The sequence below is a fragment of the Hyla sarda genome, chromosome 4 (genome assembly GCF_029499605.1).
Source record: "Hyla sarda isolate aHylSar1 chromosome 4, aHylSar1.hap1, whole genome shotgun sequence".
Classification (NCBI taxonomy): Eukaryota; Metazoa; Chordata; class Amphibia; order Anura; family Hylidae; genus Hyla; species Hyla sarda.
Genome location: NC_079192.1, coordinates 79632130 through 79651463, shown reverse-complemented (window position 1 = coordinate 79651463; position 19334 = coordinate 79632130). Strand labels below are relative to the sequence as shown.

The window sequence follows — 19334 nt, the reverse complement described above, 5'->3', positions numbered from 1 at the left end:
ATGCTGAATTGCCCGCCTCATGATTGCAGCATCAGGCACGTGGCACTTCTGGTTAGGGCGACCAGCACGATTTAGTTGGTAAAAAATGGTGGGGTGTCTTAGGGTGAGTATGATAACAAGTTTCCAATCAAATACAAGTTCAGCCGTATGGAGGATAATAGTTGCCCTTTGTAAGTGAAGGTCAATATGACCTTTGAGCAGGCTTCTTCTTCTCCTATGTAAGAGGGTATATTTCCTTCAGAGACATTGTACTTACAGTTGGCTTGTGTATTCTTTTTGGAATCTACATGTGTTTGCCTTTCTCTCTCTACCTTTTCTCTCTGCCTTCACACTCCCTCCTATGTCATTCATCAGCTCTACCCTCTCCATAGATTTGTATAAGCAGCATGTAAATTGATCTCTCAGTTAGCTGCTAGTCCATCTTGTCAAGCTGTTCTTTTCAGAGTGAAAGTTTAGCAGGGGTAAGAAGTTTCATAAGAGGAGAGATAGATATTTTTCTTTGATAAGTTACATTTTAAAGTTTCTTACATCCACTTGTACAAAGTTTGTTGCAATGACAGTGACCATTTAGAAATCTTTTTTTAACCCTGTGCCTCAAAAACGTCAGTGTTATTTGCCCAAATACGTGGTGCTTTTCTTGTGGTCGACTTTTTGTTCCTCCGTTGTTTGTTGTCAACCTGCACTGAGGAAAATGGGATGTCCTTTCTTGCCCCCCCAGTGACCACCATTTTAGAGTAAAAAATTACGTTCTGTAGAAGCTTAAGATCTACCAAGTAGGCACAGTGTGTGATCTACAGTGCATATGTGCAGCTTCCTTTTCATCTCAGCACCAGTTCAGTGATTAGTGTAACCCCTTCCTTGCTTTTCTGCTGATGTTTATTTCCTTTCTACAAATCGCTGAATGGCCAGATCCTGGCCATTCAAAATGTTTGACATGTCTCTGCGACAAGTCAAAATTTATATTCATGACACTTTAAATTAAGATGCAAATATTATCTATTCTCTGATGTGCACCTGATCACTATAAAATACGGCAGAAGCAAATGTCTATTTTTCTCTATCACCTGTTTTCTTTTCTGGAGCTGCTATCTGATCACAGTTTAAGAATGATTCACACATCTTCACATGAAGGAGATAATTAATGTTAATGATGTTTTTTTTACATCGTCTTAAGAAATTTGGGGCCTTTAATCGATGATAATGGAATGCAAAGCTAGCTGTCCTCTGGAGAGTCGCTGCAGCAAAGCTGGAATATTTATCAGCTCTGTATACATTGGCACAGGCTAATGACGAGTGAAGACAGAGGTGCCTGGGGCTGCCTCTCTGAGCCTCCTGAGTAACTTCCCTCTATTGTGGAGGAAGCCAGAGACCTCACAAGGAAACTGCAGGAAAGCAGATCAGTAAATGTTTAAATCACCCATGAAAACTTCACAGCCATTCCCAGTGGCTGCTTCCATAGAGCAAAGACAGCTTGGTGCTTGGGATTTACATGAAGAATCCAACACTCTTTTTTCCACTTGTCAAGACGGCTGCTTAAGCTGCTGATAAGGATTCTGGGTAATTTTAAGCAAATCAATATTTTCTGTGACCACGTGTTACCTTATTGATGATGAGGCAGGTAGCAGATTCAGCAGGAAACTGGAAATATTTGATTAAAGGAATTCTACCGTATGTATATTTTATTTTAGTTTCATTGTTCATTCAAAAAAGTTTAAAGGGGTACTCCGGTGAAAACCTTTTTTCTTTTAAATCAACTGGTGCCAGAAAGTTAAACATATTTGTAAATTAAAAAATGAATTCGAGTAGAATACAGACATAGCGCACATCTACAATCTTGTATAATGATCTGATTGCTTCTCAGCACAATATCAAAAACTCACAAACAGGTTGTTAGTATACATTTTTGATCAAAAAGTACAAGCCCACTCGCCACGTCAAGGCCACCTATTCAGAGTGGGTCCCTAACGTCCCCAGCATAAAATGGCGTAGCACCGGGCGGCGACCACCACCGCCGCGACACAGGTGCCCACGGAGGGGGAGCGACCCACTGGCAGAGCGGCCCCAATGCCTCTCAAACCAGTCTATAGGCCGCACCCGCCCGCAGACACAGCGCCACGGCAGCAACGGACACCGCCCCGCACCACGCCAGTGTGAACAAGGTGTAAAGGCTCACTTACCTTTCTCTCCCAGTCAGACTGGGAGGCTGCTAGGAGTGAAATGGCCCATGTGTGGCTAATTACCACCTATATAGGTTTGGGCTGAGGGGGTGGGGAAGAGTGCAGCACATGTTCAAAAAAAAAAGAAAGGATAGAAATCACAATATGAATTCGAGTAGAATACAGACATAGCGCACCTCTACAATCTTGTATAATGATCTGATTGCTTCTCGGCACAATATCAAAAACTAACAGGTTGTTAGTATACATTTTTGATCAAAAAGTACAAGCCCACTCGCCACGTCAAGGCCACCTATTCAGAGTGGGTCCCTAACGTCCCTAGCATAAAATGGCATAGCACCGGGCGGCGACCACCACCGCCGCGACACAGATGCCCACGGGGGGGAGCGACCCACTGGCAGAGCGGCCCCAATGCCTCTCAAACCAGTCTATGGGCCGCACCCGCCCACAGACACAGCGCCACGGCAGCATATTTGTAAATTACTTCTATTAAAAAATCTTAATCCTTCCAGTACTTATTAGCTGCTGAATGCAACAGAGGAAATTCCTTTCTTTTTGGAACACTGATGACATCACAAGCATAGTGCTCTCTGCTGACATCTCTGTCCATTTTAGCAACCGTGCATTGCAGATGTGTGCTAAGGGCAGCATGGTGGCTCGGTGGTTAGCACTACTGCCTTGCAGTGCTGGGGCCTTGGGTTCAAATCCCACTGAGGACAACAATAAATAAAGAGTTATTATTATAATGACATCAGCAAAGAGCACTGTGCTCGTGATGTCATCAGAGAGAATTCCAAAAAGAAAAGAATTTCCTCTTTAGTATTCAGCAGCTAATAAGTACAGGAAGGATTAAGATTTTTTAATAGAAGTAATTTACAAATCTGTTTAAATTTCTGGCACCAGTTGATTTAAAAGAAAAATGTTTTCACTGGAGTACCCCTTTAAATTGAACTTAACTACTGCATGTCTGCTACTGGTATTTTATGTTGTGGTATTAAGCAGTAAAACCAGTCAGAGATAAGAAACTATGGGATTTATTTGCATTCATAAAAAGTTACTTTTAAAAACTGTCTATTTAGTGCCCCCTATGAGAGTAAACTATCCTGTAAGTCAATGTCCAAACCATAAAATAACTAATTTGCATATATTTTTCTTGGGGAGCATTGCTTCGCTTACGCGATACCCAGTGACAGACAGCTAGGTAGTCTCTACAAGGAAACACACCCCCCCCCCCTTAGACCCCCATTAAAGGAGTTTTCAGGGACTATATGATTGATGGCCTGTTTTCAGCTATATGTTTTTAGGGTGTAAAAGCTAACTGTATTGCTTCTCAGCCTTTTGGCTAAGATCAAGTGTAGTATCTGTTCTTATCAGGTAGCCCAATGGTAAGAATGGATGGCTGCATTGAGGAGCAGGGGTACCGGGGCATTCCGGGGCTGGTGCCACAGAACGAGCTCAACGGCTGCTCTGATGTGCTCTGTTTCCTCCAGGTCTGGCCATGAAGTTGGGGGTATAGAGCTGAGGTACATTTGTGTCTTGGGGAGTGGTGACCCTGAGGTGCCTAAACTCACTGGATGGATTCCCCACTGAGTGGAAGCACTGCATCATTAACTCTTCACCTTTGGCACTCACCCTTGGTATCCCGGCCTTCTGGCTAGGATCAGGGACATTTTTATAGATCCGGCTGGATGACCGGGCAGTATATCTGCACTCATCCACTTATTTTTCTTTCTTTTGTTTGTCACTGTGCCACTTTTACATGTTGTTTTGTACACAGGATTGGCAGGATGCGGTAGCCCATCTGGGTGTCCCTCCTGTCGGTCTAGGGGAGGTGTGTGTGGCCATTTGGTTCCTCACCTCCCTGCAACATCTGGGCATCTTGGCTTTGGTTGAGATGCCATCAGTATACAGCTCCTTGGCTGATACCTTGGTTAACACTAGGTAGAAGTCAGGTGCATTTGTGGCCCCTTAGTAGCATCGTCAAAAAGGGGCATAGAACCTGGATTCTTGCAGGTGCCTTTTGGCCCGGAGGTGATAGATAGGTTTGTTGGAGGCCTCTCTCCTGTTGGAGAAGGGCTTAGCGATAGACCGCATCATTTGTGCAGTTTTTTTTTGTGTGACACGTTTGCACTTTTTCTTGCACTTTGTATGATAGAGAGCAATTGCCTCGGCTCTTTAAAAAAAAAAAAAAAGTAAAAGCAGACTGTACCTTCTCTGGCTCTGTTGGTTGTTGCAGGACTTTGCAGGAATTTCCTTTTTTTTCTTATTTTTTAATTACTTCAGCCAAGTGTCAAGGAGGTGGGGCAAGCTGCACAAGTGTCACATCCTGGCAATTGTCCTGGCTTAGCCTCTCCTCCCAGACCATCCTTGATTGATAAACAAGGCTCTGTACATCAGTCAAGGAGGGGCTGTTAAATAAGGGCCGGCAAGGAGCTACAGCTGTGGCAATTAAGTAGCTTAGCCCCACCTCCTTGACACTTGGCTGAGATATAAAAAGGCATTTTTATAAGTTTGACCAACAACCATATAGTCCTTTTTATGTGGCCCTGATGGGGTAGTGTGTTACCTTGTGGAGTCTGCCAAGCTGTCGTTGGGTGTCTTACAATGCCCCCTAGGATAAGTATATGCAAATTAGTTATTTTATGGGTATGGTAATATTGCCATTTTATTTCTCAGCCAAGTGTGTCTGCAGCTCTTAGCAGCAAACACAGTCCACAGATTTCCTTTGATTCCCTTAGAATGAAATATATTAACCTCTTCAGGACACAGGGCGTATGGATACGCCCTGCATTCCAAGTCCTTAAGGACCGAGGGCGTATCCATACGCCCATAGGAAATCCGGTCCCCACCGCTAGCCGGTTGGGGACCGGAGCCGGATGCCTGCTGAAATCATTCAGCAGGCACCCCGGCACATCGCCCAGGGGGGTCCTGAGACCCCACCATGTCGGCGATCGGAGAAAATCGCATGTCAATTCAGACATGCGATTTTCTCCAATTCCGGGCTGATCGGGTCTCTGGTGACCCGATCACCCGGAAAATAGGGCTGATCGGAGCTGTCAGCAACAGCCCCGATCAGCCTAAGGAATAGGAGGGAGGTCGCAAAGCTGCGATCTCCTCCTATCCCCTGCCATTAGTCAAAACGGAGTTCTGACCAATGGCAGCGCAGGACAGGGGGTTGCCATGGCAACCCCCCTGTTCTGACCGCCCCTGGATGTCGAGGGGATCTGGGAAGAAGATGGAGGCCGTACCTGCAGGAGAAGATGCCTGGGGACCTGGGTTCTTCGCTGGAGCCTGCTGGATCCTTGCTCAGGTAGGGAATCGACGGTGGGGGGTTGGGGGGGGGGGAATTGAAAGTGAAAGTAAAACGATCTTTACTGTGGCAACCACTAGGAAGGTCAAACTGCAACTCCCAGCATGCCCAGACAGCCAAAGGCTGTCTGGGCATGCTGGGAGTTGTAGTTTTGCAACATCTGGAGGGTCACAGTTTTGAGACTACTGTTACAGTGGTGCCCAAATGGTAGCCCTCCAGATGTTGCCAAACTACAACTCTCAGCATGCCTTGACTGCCCAGGCATGCTGGGAGTTGTAGTTCTGTAACATCTGTCCCTTCAGATTTAGCAATTTTCATGAAATTTTTTAAAATTGCTGCTCTACTTTGAAGCTCTCTAATTTTTTCTAAAACCAAAAATATGTCCATTTTATGATGCCATCATAAAGTGGACATATTGTATTTGTGAAGAAAAATTAAATTTATTGGGAATATCCATTTTCCTTACAAGTAGAGAGCTTCAAAGTTAGAAAAATGCAAAATTTTCAAAATTTTGATGAAATTTGGGGATTTTTCACCAAAAAAAGGATGCAAGTAACACCAAAAATTTACCACCAAAATAAAAATAAAGTAGAGTATGTCACGAAAAAACAATATCAGAATATTCGGTAAAAGCGTTTTCACGTTATTAATGTGATGGTGGTTAGAATTGCGAAAAAGGGCTCAGTCCTTAAAGGGAACCAATCATCAGATTTTACCCTATATAATGCTTGGCAAAGCGTTATATAGGGTAAAATCTTTATTTTCACCATTCCCGGGGGACGCTCCTGCCCCCAGGGATGGTGAAGATATGAAGTTATAAACTAGTCACCGCCGACGCCGTAAGTAGTCCCCTGGGCGGGGAGCTCTTCTCACCTACTCCCGTTCTTCGGCCGGGGGCGACGCCCCCTCCGCTTGATTGATGGGCCGCGTCATCACTCTGCTTCGTCTGTTCAGTAAGCGAAACAATGACGCGGCCCATCAGTCAAGCAGAGGGGGCGTCGCCCCCGGCCGAAGAACAGGAGTAGGTGAGAAGAGCTCCCCGCCCAGGTGACTACTTACGTCGGCGGCGGTGACTAGTTTATAACTTCATATCTTCACCATCCCTGGGGCAGGAGCATCCCCCGGGGATGGTGCGGACAACAATTTTACCCTATATAACACTTTGCCAAGAATTATATATGGTAAAATCTGATGATTGGTTCCCTTTAAGGTGAAAAAGGGCTGCGTCCTTAAGGGGTTAAGGGTGTATTTATCTGTACAGCAGTGGTTCTTAACCTTGTTGGAGGTACTGAACCCCAAATTCAAAACATAGTAGGTATATATTTAAGTATATATTTATACATAGATGCACAAAATGAACAAAACCATTAAGAACAAAGAACAAAAACCATGAAAACATGATTTTCACACAAAAACATAATGAATATTTACTGCAAATCAGTGTGGCTTCTGCTGTTGTCTTTCAGAGACCAGTTCAGAAATGTGCGGCATTACCTTGGCAAGTGCCACTCTCATGTAATTTTCACAACAATGGCAGTGTTCCCCCACATTAGGCAGGCAGTATTCACCCACATTAGGCAGGCAGTGTTCCCCCACATTAGGCTGGCAGTGTTCCCCCCACATTAGGCAGACAGTGTTCCCCCACATTAGGCAGGCAGTATTCCCCCACATTAGGCAGGCAGTGTTCCCCCACATTAGGCAGGCAGTGTTCCCCCACATTAGGCAGACAGAGTTCCCCCACATTAGGCAGACAGAGTTCCCCCTACATTAGGCAGGCAGTGTTCCCCCACATTAGGCAGACAGAGTTCCCCCTACATTAGGCAGGCAGTGTTCCCCCACATTAGGCAGAGTTCCCCCACATTAGGCAGGCAGTGTTCCCCCACATTAGGCAGGCAGTTTTCCCCCACATTAGGTTGGCAGTGTTCCCCCACATTAGGTTGGCAGTGTTCCCCCACATTAGGCTGGCAGTGTTCCCCCACATTAGGCAGACAGAGTTCTCCCACATTAGGCAGACAGAGTTCCCCCACATTAGGCAGGCAGTGTTCCCCCACATTAGGCAGGCAGTTCCCCCACATTAGGCAGAGTTCCCCCACATTAGGCAGGCAGTGTTCCCCCACATTAGGCAGACAGAGTTTCCCCACATTAGGCAGGCAGTGTTCCCCCACATTAGGCAGGCAGTGTTCCCCACATTAGGCAGGCAGTGTTCCCCCACATTAGGCAGGCAGTGTTCCCCACATTAGGCAGGCAGTGTTCCCCCACATTAGGCAGGCAGTGTTCCCCCACATAAGGCAGGAAGTGTTCCCCCACATTATGTAGGCCAGTGGTCTTCAACCTGCGGACCTCCAGATCTTGCAAAACTACAACTCCCAGCGTGCCCAGACAGCCAACTCCGAGTTGTAGTTTTTCAACATCTGGAGGTCCACAGGTTGGAGACCACTGATGTAGGTAGTGTTCCCCCACAGACATACAGCCTCCAGCCATATACAGTGTACGGCTGGAGGCTGTATGCCTGTGTACTGCCCACTTCATTGCTCCGACTACCGCTCTGGCTATAGCAGTAGGTCTCGGGACTGGTGGTCGGAGCACCGAAGATGACTTACCGCTGGTCACTTACCAAGCTGGCCAGCACGTATCTTCCTCCTTCTCTATCCTCCGGTCCTTGGCGCCTTTGTTTCCATGGGAGCACGCACGGGACGTCACGGCGTGCGCTATGTCCCGGCGGCCCTGCATTTTTAAACTTAATGCGGGGCCGCACGGAGTTAATAGTGATGGGGGAATTGCCCTGTTGTTACAGGACGGGCAAACACCGGCTCTGCTCGGGGCCCCGGGCCAGCTTGGGGCCCCAAGCAATTGCTTGGTTTGCCTGTCCTGTTGCGACCTCCCCCGCCGAACCCCTGGGACTGACTCACCGAACCCCTGGGGTTCGATCGAACCCAGGTTAAGAACCACTGCTGTACAGTATCCTGCAGATTTAATGCTTAATTGAAGCTGCAGATTTAATACTGTGTTCAGTCATTTAGTTTACATTGAACTCTGCAGCTTCGAATCCTGAGCATCATATATGCACAGGATACTATACGCGTGAATACACCCTTAAAGGGGTACTACGCCCCTAGACATCTTATCCCCTATCCAAAGGATAGGGGATAAGATGTTAGATCGCCGCGGCCCCGCTGCTGGGGACCCCGGGGATCGCTGGTGCAGCACCCCACTATCATTACTGCGCAGAGCGAGATCGCTCTGCACGTAATGACGGGCAATACAGGGGCAGGAGCATCGTTACGTCACGGCTCCGCCCCTCGTGATGTCACGGCCCGCCCCCGTCAATACAAGTCTATGGGAAGGGGGCATGGCAGTCGTCACGCCCCCTGCCATAGACTTGCATTAAGGATAGGGGATAAGTTGTCGAGGGGTGGAGTACCCCTTTAAGGTGTATCCTTGTATTTATTTATTTTAACAATCAATACAAAAAAGAAAACAAAGACAAATCACACATAGCAGTTACTTCTTGACATATTAAACCATTTTTTTCCCATTTTTTAAAAACCCCTGATATCCCACCACCTACCCTGTACACGGCAAGAGAGGGGGAAAAAAAAAAAGGCTCATCACTCCCACATTTCCCATTTCTTCTTCCATTCTAATCCCTGTTTTTCTAACTTCTCACACTTTATTTTTTCACTCTGTTAATTTCTAGATTCCATTCTACTCGCCTTGGACCCTTGTCGGTCATCCATTTTCTCATAATTATCAACCTTGCCAATATTAATACATTAAGAATGAGCTTCTTTTTGATCTGGGTCAATTTAGGGATCAAACCAAATAAGAAAACCTCCGGTTTAATGTCTAGCTTGCCTCCTATTCTGCACTCTATCTGCTCTTGTACAATGTACCTACATTTTCTTATTATTGAACAGCCCCATAACATGTGTAGCAAATCTGCCTCTTCATTCCCGCATATTGGGCAGCCAGCATGGGCACGTATCTTCCACTTACAAAGCTGTTTTGGGGTATAGTAAAGTCTATGAAGCAGCATAAACTGAGAGAGTCTAAGTTTTTCATTATCGGACATCTCCATAATATTTTCTGTCATACCCCTCCAACTCACCTCATCTATTACTATTCCATCTTTCTCCCATTCCCTTTTGCTATTTATTCTAACCCTTTCCAGTTTACCTTGTAGGAGAATCTTATATAATGTTGACACCCCTATTTTTTACCATCTTCCACTAATTCTACCAACCTTTGCCTCTGAACCTGAAACTCTTTTTTATCATTTGTATGTCTCACTGCATGCTCTATTTGATGGTATCCAAATCTATATTTCTCCTCTAAACCATATTCCTGCCGCAGCTCCCCCATCCTCTCAACTCACCTTGTCTTAATATCTGCTCAACATATTTTATCCCCTTTCTATCCCATAATCCATGGTGCTCAATTTTTGAAATCTTTTAAATTCATATTATCCCAAAGTGGGGAGAACTTTACACTACCCGTGATATCTAATAATTTTTACATTTTCCTCCAAACCCCCCCAGCTTGTGACCCCAGTGTCTCCTTACACCTAAATTTTATATTAATTTCCAATACTTCAAAAATGTGATCTCTTTTTACCTTATACTTAAATTTTAGGAGGTCATGAAATAGCTGACCTTGCGTTCCAGTGATCTGTGATAATTGTGCTGCCCAATAATACAATCTGAAATTCGGAACCCCCATTCCACCACTATGTCTGGGGAGTGTAAAAATATCTAGTACAATCCTAACTTTTTTTTTCCCCCCAGATCAAAGTGTTCACTAAGCTATCAATTTTTTTAAACCATATCTCCCATATTACTATTGGTGCTGCTAGTTAAATAGTAGAGGAGCTGCGGAAGAATAACCATTTTTACTAGAGCCATTCGATCCGACATCCCAATTAATTTGAGCCATACTCCTATTTTTTTTCTTAACTTTTCCAGTAGGGGGGCTAAGTTTAACTTAATATAATCTTCCGGTTTGCTACTGATGTTAATCCCCAGGTATTCCATTCTGTCCGGATGGCTAATAACCTTGAGCTCACCATAACCTTCCTCCACTGTACCTTCCAAATTCATCAACAGTGTCTTCTTCCAATTGATTTAGAGACCCGAGAAATGCCCAAAAGCTTGAACACCCTGTATTATCTCACCAAGGCCAACCTTCGGGTCTCTAATGAACAGCAAGAGGTCATCAGCATATAATACAATTTTCCCTTCATCTACTCCTGGCCCAAAACCCTGAAAAAGGTACTTTTTTATATATAAACTACCCGTGGTTTTATAAATAACAAAAATAATAAAGGGGACAGGGGGCACCCTTGTCTAGTGCCTCTGGTTAATGAAAATTGTCTTGATAAATGATCGTTTATTTTTATCCTAGCCCTTGGTCGGCCATACAATGTCTTAATATAATTAACATTTCTACGCCCTATCCCGAACTGCTCAAGGGCTTCCCACAGGAAGGCCCTCTTCACCCTGTCAAACGCTTTTTCAGCGTCTAATGACAGGATGGAGCGAGCCCCCCTCTCCGCCCATCTGAATGGCCACAAAGACTCTCCTGACATTGTCCAACCCATTCCTATTCTTCATAAAACCAGCCTGGTCACCTCCAACCAGGTCCTCAATCACTCCCTTCATGCGCAGGGTTAGTATTTTAGAGGAAATTTTTACATCCGTATTTAACAAAGAAAGGGGTCTATATGATCCCATCTCTTTCAGATCTTTACCCTTTTTGGGGATTAGCACTATCAGTGCTTCCCCCATTGACTGTGGGAGGGCCCCCTGATTCCAGGATTCATTAACAACCTCATGTAGTTTAGTTAATAAAGTGTTACCCAATTTCCGATACACTTCAAAGGGCAGGCCATCCATTCCTGGTGCTGAATTTCCAGAAAAGGATTTTAACGCTTTTTCCACTTCCTGATATTGAATTTCCTCATCCAGGTTCTCCCTTTGAGAGTCCCTTAGTCTTGGAAGCTCAATATTTTTAAAGAATTCTTCCATTTCCCTCGAGTTACCCTCAATATCTGTTTTATAGAGATCTGAAAAAAATTTGAAAAAACTATCCTCTACTTCCTCTATGTCATCCCTAAGGGTCCCCTCAAGATCTTTAATGGATTTTATATAATTATCTTCCCATTGGTTCCTAATGATTTGACCCAATAATTTATTTGGGCGTCCCCCTTCAAAATACTGTTTCTGGTTTTGAAAAAAAATTTGACCTAAGGCCTTGCCCTCCAAGTAGATTTTTAAATCCTGTTTCTTTTCTTCAAGCTTTTTCAAATTAGATATTGTGGCCTCCCTCGATAACTCATCCTCTGCCATTTCTATCTCCTTCTCCAACTGTCTTTCTGTCAACCTAAAAGTCCTCTTCTTCCGACATATCTCCCTATATAGCAGCCCTCTAATAAATGCTTTCAAGGCATCCCACACTATCCCCAAGTTAGCCGTGCCCTTGTTGACTGCCCAAAACTCATCAATTCCTTTTTTTTAATTTATCCCAGTCCTCCAAGATATTAATCCAATGCGGGTTTATCTTAAACATCCTACCATTTCTTACTTCCTCCCCAATTGTTAGGTTCATAATCCCATGATCTGATATAGCTCTGGCTTCATACTTGAGCCCGCTTACTTGCGCAAAAGCCTTTTCATTGCAAAGAGTCAGGTCAATACGGGACGCCGCCTCGTATGAACTGCTTGTACATGAAAAGACTTTCTTATCCCCATATAACTGCCTCCAAACGTCCCTCCATCCGACCTCCTCCATAAATTTACCCAGAGTTGATGACCAGTTGTTCCTTAATTCTCTCCGAGACAGTCTATCCAACTTAATATCAAGTATACAGTTGAAATCTCCGCAGATATAAACTTCATGTCTGTCCCTCTCCTTAAGAAAGTCCACCAACTCGGCCAAAACCGAATTTGAATAAGGGGGGGGGGGGATATATACAAAGGCTAAAACCACCAACCTTCCTTCCAGAATACCCTCGAGAAATATATATCTTCCTCTACTATCAATTTCCTAGGTCCGAACCTCCATCCTAACTCCTGAGTGGACAAGGACTGATACCCCTGAGGAGTAACTTGAACCATATGAATGGAACTCCTGAACCGCCCATTTCTTTTGCACTAGAGTTACTGAGTCTGGAGTGAGATGAGTTTCAATAGGACACACGATTGCTGGCAAATGTCGCTTTATGCTATAAAAGATGGCACACCTCTTGCACTTTTCTTTTAAGCCTCTGATATTCCAGGTTACTATCCTAACCACCATTCAGATTAGGTGAAAGGAAAAAGAAAAGAAGAGAGAGGAAAAAAAATAGGGGTATTTTAGTATGAAGAAGTTGTACCCATTCCACAGGATAAAGGGAAAACTAGGGGGTCCCATTGCTGGAATTGCAAGAGCGGGAACACAATTATCCCCGGAATGAATGGTAGGAGTTGAGCACTCAGCAGTCTTTGATAGAGATTGAAATAAGTGCTGGCCATGCTATGCACACCATTTTGTCCCTCTGCTCAGGATCAATGGGGCTTCCAGTGCCAAGACCCTATTCTGTAGATGGACATTAATATTATAGGGCAGCACTGAGGTCCTTGGTGTACACTGTTTGAAGAACCTTCAGCTAGAGAAGATAGTCAATACATTTTAAGAGGAGAATTTTGATATATGCTTCTTTAAAGGCCTAGTTTACACTGCATTCATGCTCTATTTCCACGCAATACATTTGCATACTAGCAAATATATATGCCAACATGCAATATATCACAGCATACCTACACTGGGCCTATTCATTTTAATGGACTTAATGTAGTCAACTTTTGACTATGTTCAATCCATTTCATGAACATATACCTGAAAATGAAGCTTTCTAGCCTAGCAAAGTAGAAGAACAAGGTCAGGAAATAGATCGTTCTTAGGCACTGGTAGACTATCTTTGGTCCATGAAAGTGAATGGGCCCACTGAGGGTATGCTTGGGTATACGTTGGCATACCCTATTGCTGGTATGCTGAAATATAGCGTGCAAGTAGAATCCAAATGCAGTATGAACCCTGCCTATTACACTTAAAGGGGTACTCCCCTGGAAAAAAAATTTTTTTTTATTCAACTGGTGACAGAAAGTTAAACAGATTTGTAAATGACTTCTATTTAAAAAAAAAAAAATCTTAATCCGTCCAGTACTTATCAGCTGCTGTATGCTCCAGAGGAAGTTATTTTCTTTTTGAATTTCCTTTCTGTCTGACCACAGTGCTCTCTGCTGACACCTCTGTCCATTTTAGGAACTGTCCAGCGCAGGATAGGTTTGCTATGGGGATTTGCTTGTACTCTGGACAGTTCCTAAAATGAATAGGGGTGTCAGCAGAGAGCACTGTGGTCAGGCAGAAAGGAAATTCAAAAAGAAATTCCTCTGGAACATACAGCAGCTGCATTCAAACTGAAATGAAGCCATACAGCTTTGGTTGTTGTGATCCTCCGTGGAAGAGCTGAGCAGAGATTTGTACAGGTTGTATACACACATAAAATCTTCTAACGACTGTTTTTATCGCTGAACAAATATTATTGCGAAACTATGGGGGAGATTTATCAAAACCTTTACTGAGGAAAAGTTGCTGAGTTGCCCATAGCAACCAATCAGATCGCTTCTTTCATTTTGCAGAGGCGTTGATAAAAATAAAAGAAGCGATCTGATTGGTTTCTATGGGCAACTGGGCAACTTTTCCTCTGGACAGGTTTTGAAGAATCTCCCCCTATGTGCAAAAGAAATATACTGTGAGCCTCATTTACTAAGGCTTTTCAGAGTAGATTTTGTAGTTTTTTTTGTGTTGCATGTATCCGAAAAAAAATTCAATAAACCCTACTAACTCTCCTGTTTACTCAAAAAAATAAACTTACAAATGGGCGTGGCCATCACGGAAACTAATTTACTAACATTTCCACATAAAATGTGGTGGATTTTACCTCTCGAAAACCCCACAGCTCAGAGCAGGTGTAAAAAAATACAGGAGGAGATTCATCAAAACCTGTGCAGAGGAAAAGTTTCTGAGTTGCCCATAGCAACCAATCAGGTCCCTTCTTATATTTTTGACAAGGCCTCTGCAAAATGAAAGAAGCGATCTGATTGGTTGCTATGGGCAACCTGGCAACTTTTCCTCTGCACAGGTTTTGATAAATCTCCCTGACAAAGCATAGGGAAAATCGCCAAGTAAAAGTTACAAAAGAAAATACCATGGAAAAATACCTGTCCAAAACAAAAATCCACAAAGAAAACTACTCTCCACCCTTAGTAAATGATGGCCTGTATGTTCCTAGAACAGCTTTTACGAAAAAAATTATTTACATTCAAGGTTTTACTTGCACTTTTTTAAAAGAGAAAAAAATGACCTCCGTACAACGGTAACCAAAGATAGGGTATGGTACAGTTGTAAAAAAAATATATTTTCTTCAATATAAACAGTTTATGTAAACATATAGGGGAGATTTATCAAAACCTGTGCAGAGAAAAGTTGCCCATAGAAACCAATCGGATTGCTTCTTACATTTTTTAGAGGTCTCTTTAAAAATGAAAGAAGCAATCTGAATGGTTGCTATGGGCAACTTTTCTCTGCACAGGTTTTGATAGATCTCCCCCATATAACTCCTAAGTCATAAGCCTTAATTTTCTAATGCAAAAGGGTGAGAATTTGAGCCCATTTTTTGTGCAACTGCACCAAAAATTGTCTGACGTGACTTCTGCCACATGTATTAAGCATTTTTCCTGCTAGATCCAAAAAGAAAATGTGGCTTCGGTATAGGGGGCATAGTTTTGGGGAAGGGGCTTAGCTTTTCTGGTTCATGTGTATGCCAACTAATAGTTGTTCTAAACTTAGACTATTCAGTCTTCAAATGCACCAGATTTATCAATCAGCCTGATACACTGCGATAAATCTAGCACAATTGGCGTCTGTCCGTCTAGCTTTGCACTGTCTAAGAATTAGGCAGTTTGAGTAAACTAAGTCAAAGTGTCTTTCCATCAGATTCCATGTGAACAAATAAAGAATACATCAGCACGCTGCAAGCACTAAGGTTGGATATATGGTTTGCATTCATTTTACATATTGATATAAGGTTCGTGGTACACATTTTCAAATGATGTGATCCCGTACACCACAAAAAAATGTTATCTTATCCAAATGGGTGCCTACAATAAATAGACTCTCCTGTCTTGGGCTTAGGCTGCCAAAATTAGCTCACAGCAGGTAGTAAGCAGATTTTCCCTGCATAAGGGCACAGTCACATGAGCGGACCCACAGCGTATTTTACGCTGCAGATCCACCGCTGAAGTTCCCCTGCATGGTGGCTTTATATGTGCCTGCTCGGAACAGCAATACGCCGCTATGAGCAGATACACTGCGATATGTGAGTTGCAACACGCATGCGCAGTATACTTGCACATCGCGGCACCTCTCGGCCTACCTCATAGAGCACATCGCAACTTGCTCATCGCAGCGTAGTGCCGCTCCAAGCAGGCACATGTATAGCCATCATGCAGCGTTCCTTCAGCGGCGGATCTGCAGCGTAAAATACGCTGTGGGTCCACACGTGTGAACGTACCCTTCGTTTTCAACAGCCTTGGACAGGTAGGAGGAGCACATGACCAAAGTGGAGGAGGTCACCACCACCCATTCAAGCAAACAATGAATGCTAGTATAACTAGCACCAGCGCTATCATGTTGGAACAACAACTCAGGTCCTTAGTCGCTCAGCGAGTCTATCAGGCAGGTCAGAAGAATGGTAAGCCAGTAATGCTTTATGCATCACTGGTTTACAGTTTGAAGACTCTTTTGGGTCAAACTTTAGGCAAAGACAGGTATCGCTTCTCGCCTTTTGGCTAAGATCAAGTGTGGTATCTGTTCTTATCAGTGGATCAGGCACCACTGATGTGTGACTGGTGGGGATGGGTGCTGCATGGAGGGTGCTGGTGTACCGGGGCATTCCAGGGCTGGTTTCGGCAGAATTAGTTCCATGGCTGCCCTGATGTAACGTGTTCCCTCCGGGTCTCGCTATGAAGCTGGGATGGTCTGGAGCCGAGGTACTTTTGTGCCTCGGGAAGTGGTGACCTGAGGTGCCGAAACTCACTGATAGAATAGGCTAACTGAGTGGATACACCGGCACCAATCTCTACACCTGTGGCATTCACCTCTTGATTCCCGGCCTTCTGGCTAGGATCAGAGAATTTTGTTTTTAGATCTGGCAGGATGTCTGAGCAGTTTATTCACACATTCACTTATTTATTTATTTTTGTCACTGTGTCACTTCTTATCTGTTTGTTTGTACACAGGATTGTCATGGAACCTCGCAGGTGCCTTTTGGCCTAGAGGGGAAGGGTAAGGTTTGTTGGGGGGGCCTCTCTCCTTTTGGAGAAGGGCTTGCAATAGACGGCATCCTTTGAGCACTTTTTTTAGTGACACATTTGCACTTTTTCCTTGAATTTTGGGTGATCAAGAGCATGTTCCTCGGCTCATAAAATAAAAAGACAGGTATCCCTGCTCCTTTCAAAGCATGCTGATAGAATATCCTTTGTTGTCATACAGTTAAGAGATTGCAGGGCACTGCTGCATTTTTAGTTGTTTGCTTTTCCATTATAGGCATTGTAGACATGAGCCTGCAGATTTTTTTTTTTTATCTGGGCCAGCTGAATAACTTATTATTTTTTCTTTATTCCATATGAAGCTAATGGAAACATTTCTTATCGTATCACATGGAACAAATTATTATCACATACAAATGTAGTTTCTTGAAGAAAATATACCCATAATACAGGAACATCTCTATGGTACAGAGAAGACAAGCCCTTTCTATGTGCTCTATGAGCAAGAGCAGAGATGCTTAAAAAACACAGCGGACTTCTACATCTCCACCCCAATATCACATAGTCAATCATTGTGAACCTTGTAGTTAGTAAAAATAAAACTCTACTTTAATGCTTTACACTGCAGGGGAAATATAGCATGACGTGCCACATGTTTAATAGAATTGGCTACCAATATATGGGCCTATTGAAAGGGGTCCCTGCGGGTAACCTGTTTAACAATATTTCTACAAAATGTGATTGAGTAACTGACATTGTGTATAGACATCATCTTAGAAGCGTTATCTTCAGCCTCTTTACCTGGTGATATATTTTATTCCTATAGGTACCAGGTTTCTGTTTTTTGCCTCATCTACGTGCTGCCTCTGCTGGTAATAGGTTGTGCCTACACCTTCATTGGTATGACCCTTTGGGCCAGTGAGATCCCAGGAGATTCATCAGACCGATACCACGAGCAGGTGGTAGCAAAACGCAAGGTAAGTGATATACGAGCCACTTATTGCCTATTCATTCAAAGCAGAACACCCTTGAGTATATGAGCAAGAAGCAAGTGCCATATCAAAATAATTAAAATTAAAGGTCAAACTGTAATATGATCCACAACCCTGCTTGTTTATGGTTTCCAAGTAATTACAGGAATGTTTATGGTAACTCTACACAGGGAAAATTGGGGAGAGTTATCAAAACCTGTGTAGAAGAAGAGTGGGACAGTTGCCCATAGCAACCAATCAGATCGCTTCTTTCATTTTCACAGGCTATTGTACGAATCAAAGAAGTGAACTGATTGGTTGCTATGGCCAACCTCACCACTCTTTCCCTACACAGATTTTAATAAATCTCCCCCAAATAGACACTGGCCAGACAAAAACTGTCTAATTCACCTGAGTTATGTTATGTCCAGTCTTTGGCCTGTCAAGGTGGAGTATTAGGATCAAGATTTCAGGGAACAGCAAATAAATAGTATGTGTATCATGAAAAGCCTTCAAGACTCTGGTCTAGGCATGAGACATGCATGTTTGGCAATGGTCCCACTTTTGGTGGGAAAATCCTGTTAACCAGGGGCAGGTTTTATGCAAACTTCATCCAAAAAATAGCGTTTTAGGTGAATGAATTCCTGATGGTAAGGCCTAAATGTACCAATTTGGGCTATTCAAATGTTATCAAGTGTGTGTATAAGTTTTGACTCAAGTGTCTCTTTAACTCGTGACACACAAGATTTTGTGAATTCAAGTCTTAATCTCCACAATCACAGGTTGTTGTCCACAAGTTGTTGACCATTGATATAACCCAATGGATCTTCTAATCTGGCTGACTCTGTATCTGACTGATTTCTCCGTCCTGTGCCCATCAGGTGGTGAAGATGATGATCGTAGTGGTTTGCACATTTGCGGTTTGCTGGCTGCCGTATCATATCTACTTCCTGCTACAGACCCTCAGCCATACAAATCAGAAGTTCTACCAGCAACTTTACCTGGCCATTATGTGGCTTGCGATGAGCTCCACCATGTACAACCCCATCATTTATTGTTGTCTGAATGACAGGTGAGTGTTCGGCATCAGTTGCAATGACTATAAATTAGCAACGCAGTGTCACATTGTACTCAATATTCTATACTAAAAAATATATGCACTGTTCATAGATATATGAGATTTTCAAGAGCATCATGTGGTTCCTAAAATATTACTAGATGGTCACTATATCACTTTGGAGCAATTGGTGGGACTGTATGAAACGTTCTGCCAAACATATGCCCCAGACATTTATATACCTATAAATATGCCTGCCATAGATACCCATTGGAAAACTTATACCACACAGTACACTTCTTTGGGTATATAGTTCCATTAAACAACGTATTCAAAAAAATAAGGTAACAGTCCTCAAGTGATCTAGTGAGGGGGGGGAGGAGGAGGGAGAGGGGAAATGGGGAGAGGAAGGAATCAGATAATGGAGGTGAATAAAAACAGAGATTAGACCAT

General features: G+C 43.5%; 1 protein-coding gene, 1 non-coding gene and 1 pseudogene across 2 annotated transcripts in view; all 3 read left to right on the top strand.

Moving 5' to 3' along the window:
* TACR1 (tachykinin receptor 1) overlaps positions 1–19334 on the top strand; it is a 276626-nt gene that overhangs the window by 239796 nt on the left and 17496 nt on the right. Inside the window, exons 3-4 of the mRNA XM_056571486.1 lie at positions 17680–17830; positions 18706–18896. Coding sequence (XP_056427461.1) covers positions 17680–17830; positions 18706–18896 — 342 coding nt within the window. The remainder of the gene's footprint in view (positions 1–17679; positions 17831–18705; positions 18897–19334) is intronic.
* LOC130267876 (U2 spliceosomal RNA) lies at positions 3500–3683 on the top strand. Its single transcript, XR_008843321.1, has one exon. It is a non-coding gene; the product is annotated as a U2 spliceosomal RNA (small nuclear RNA).
* Positions 16355–16504, top strand: LOC130267978 (U2 spliceosomal RNA; annotated as a pseudogene).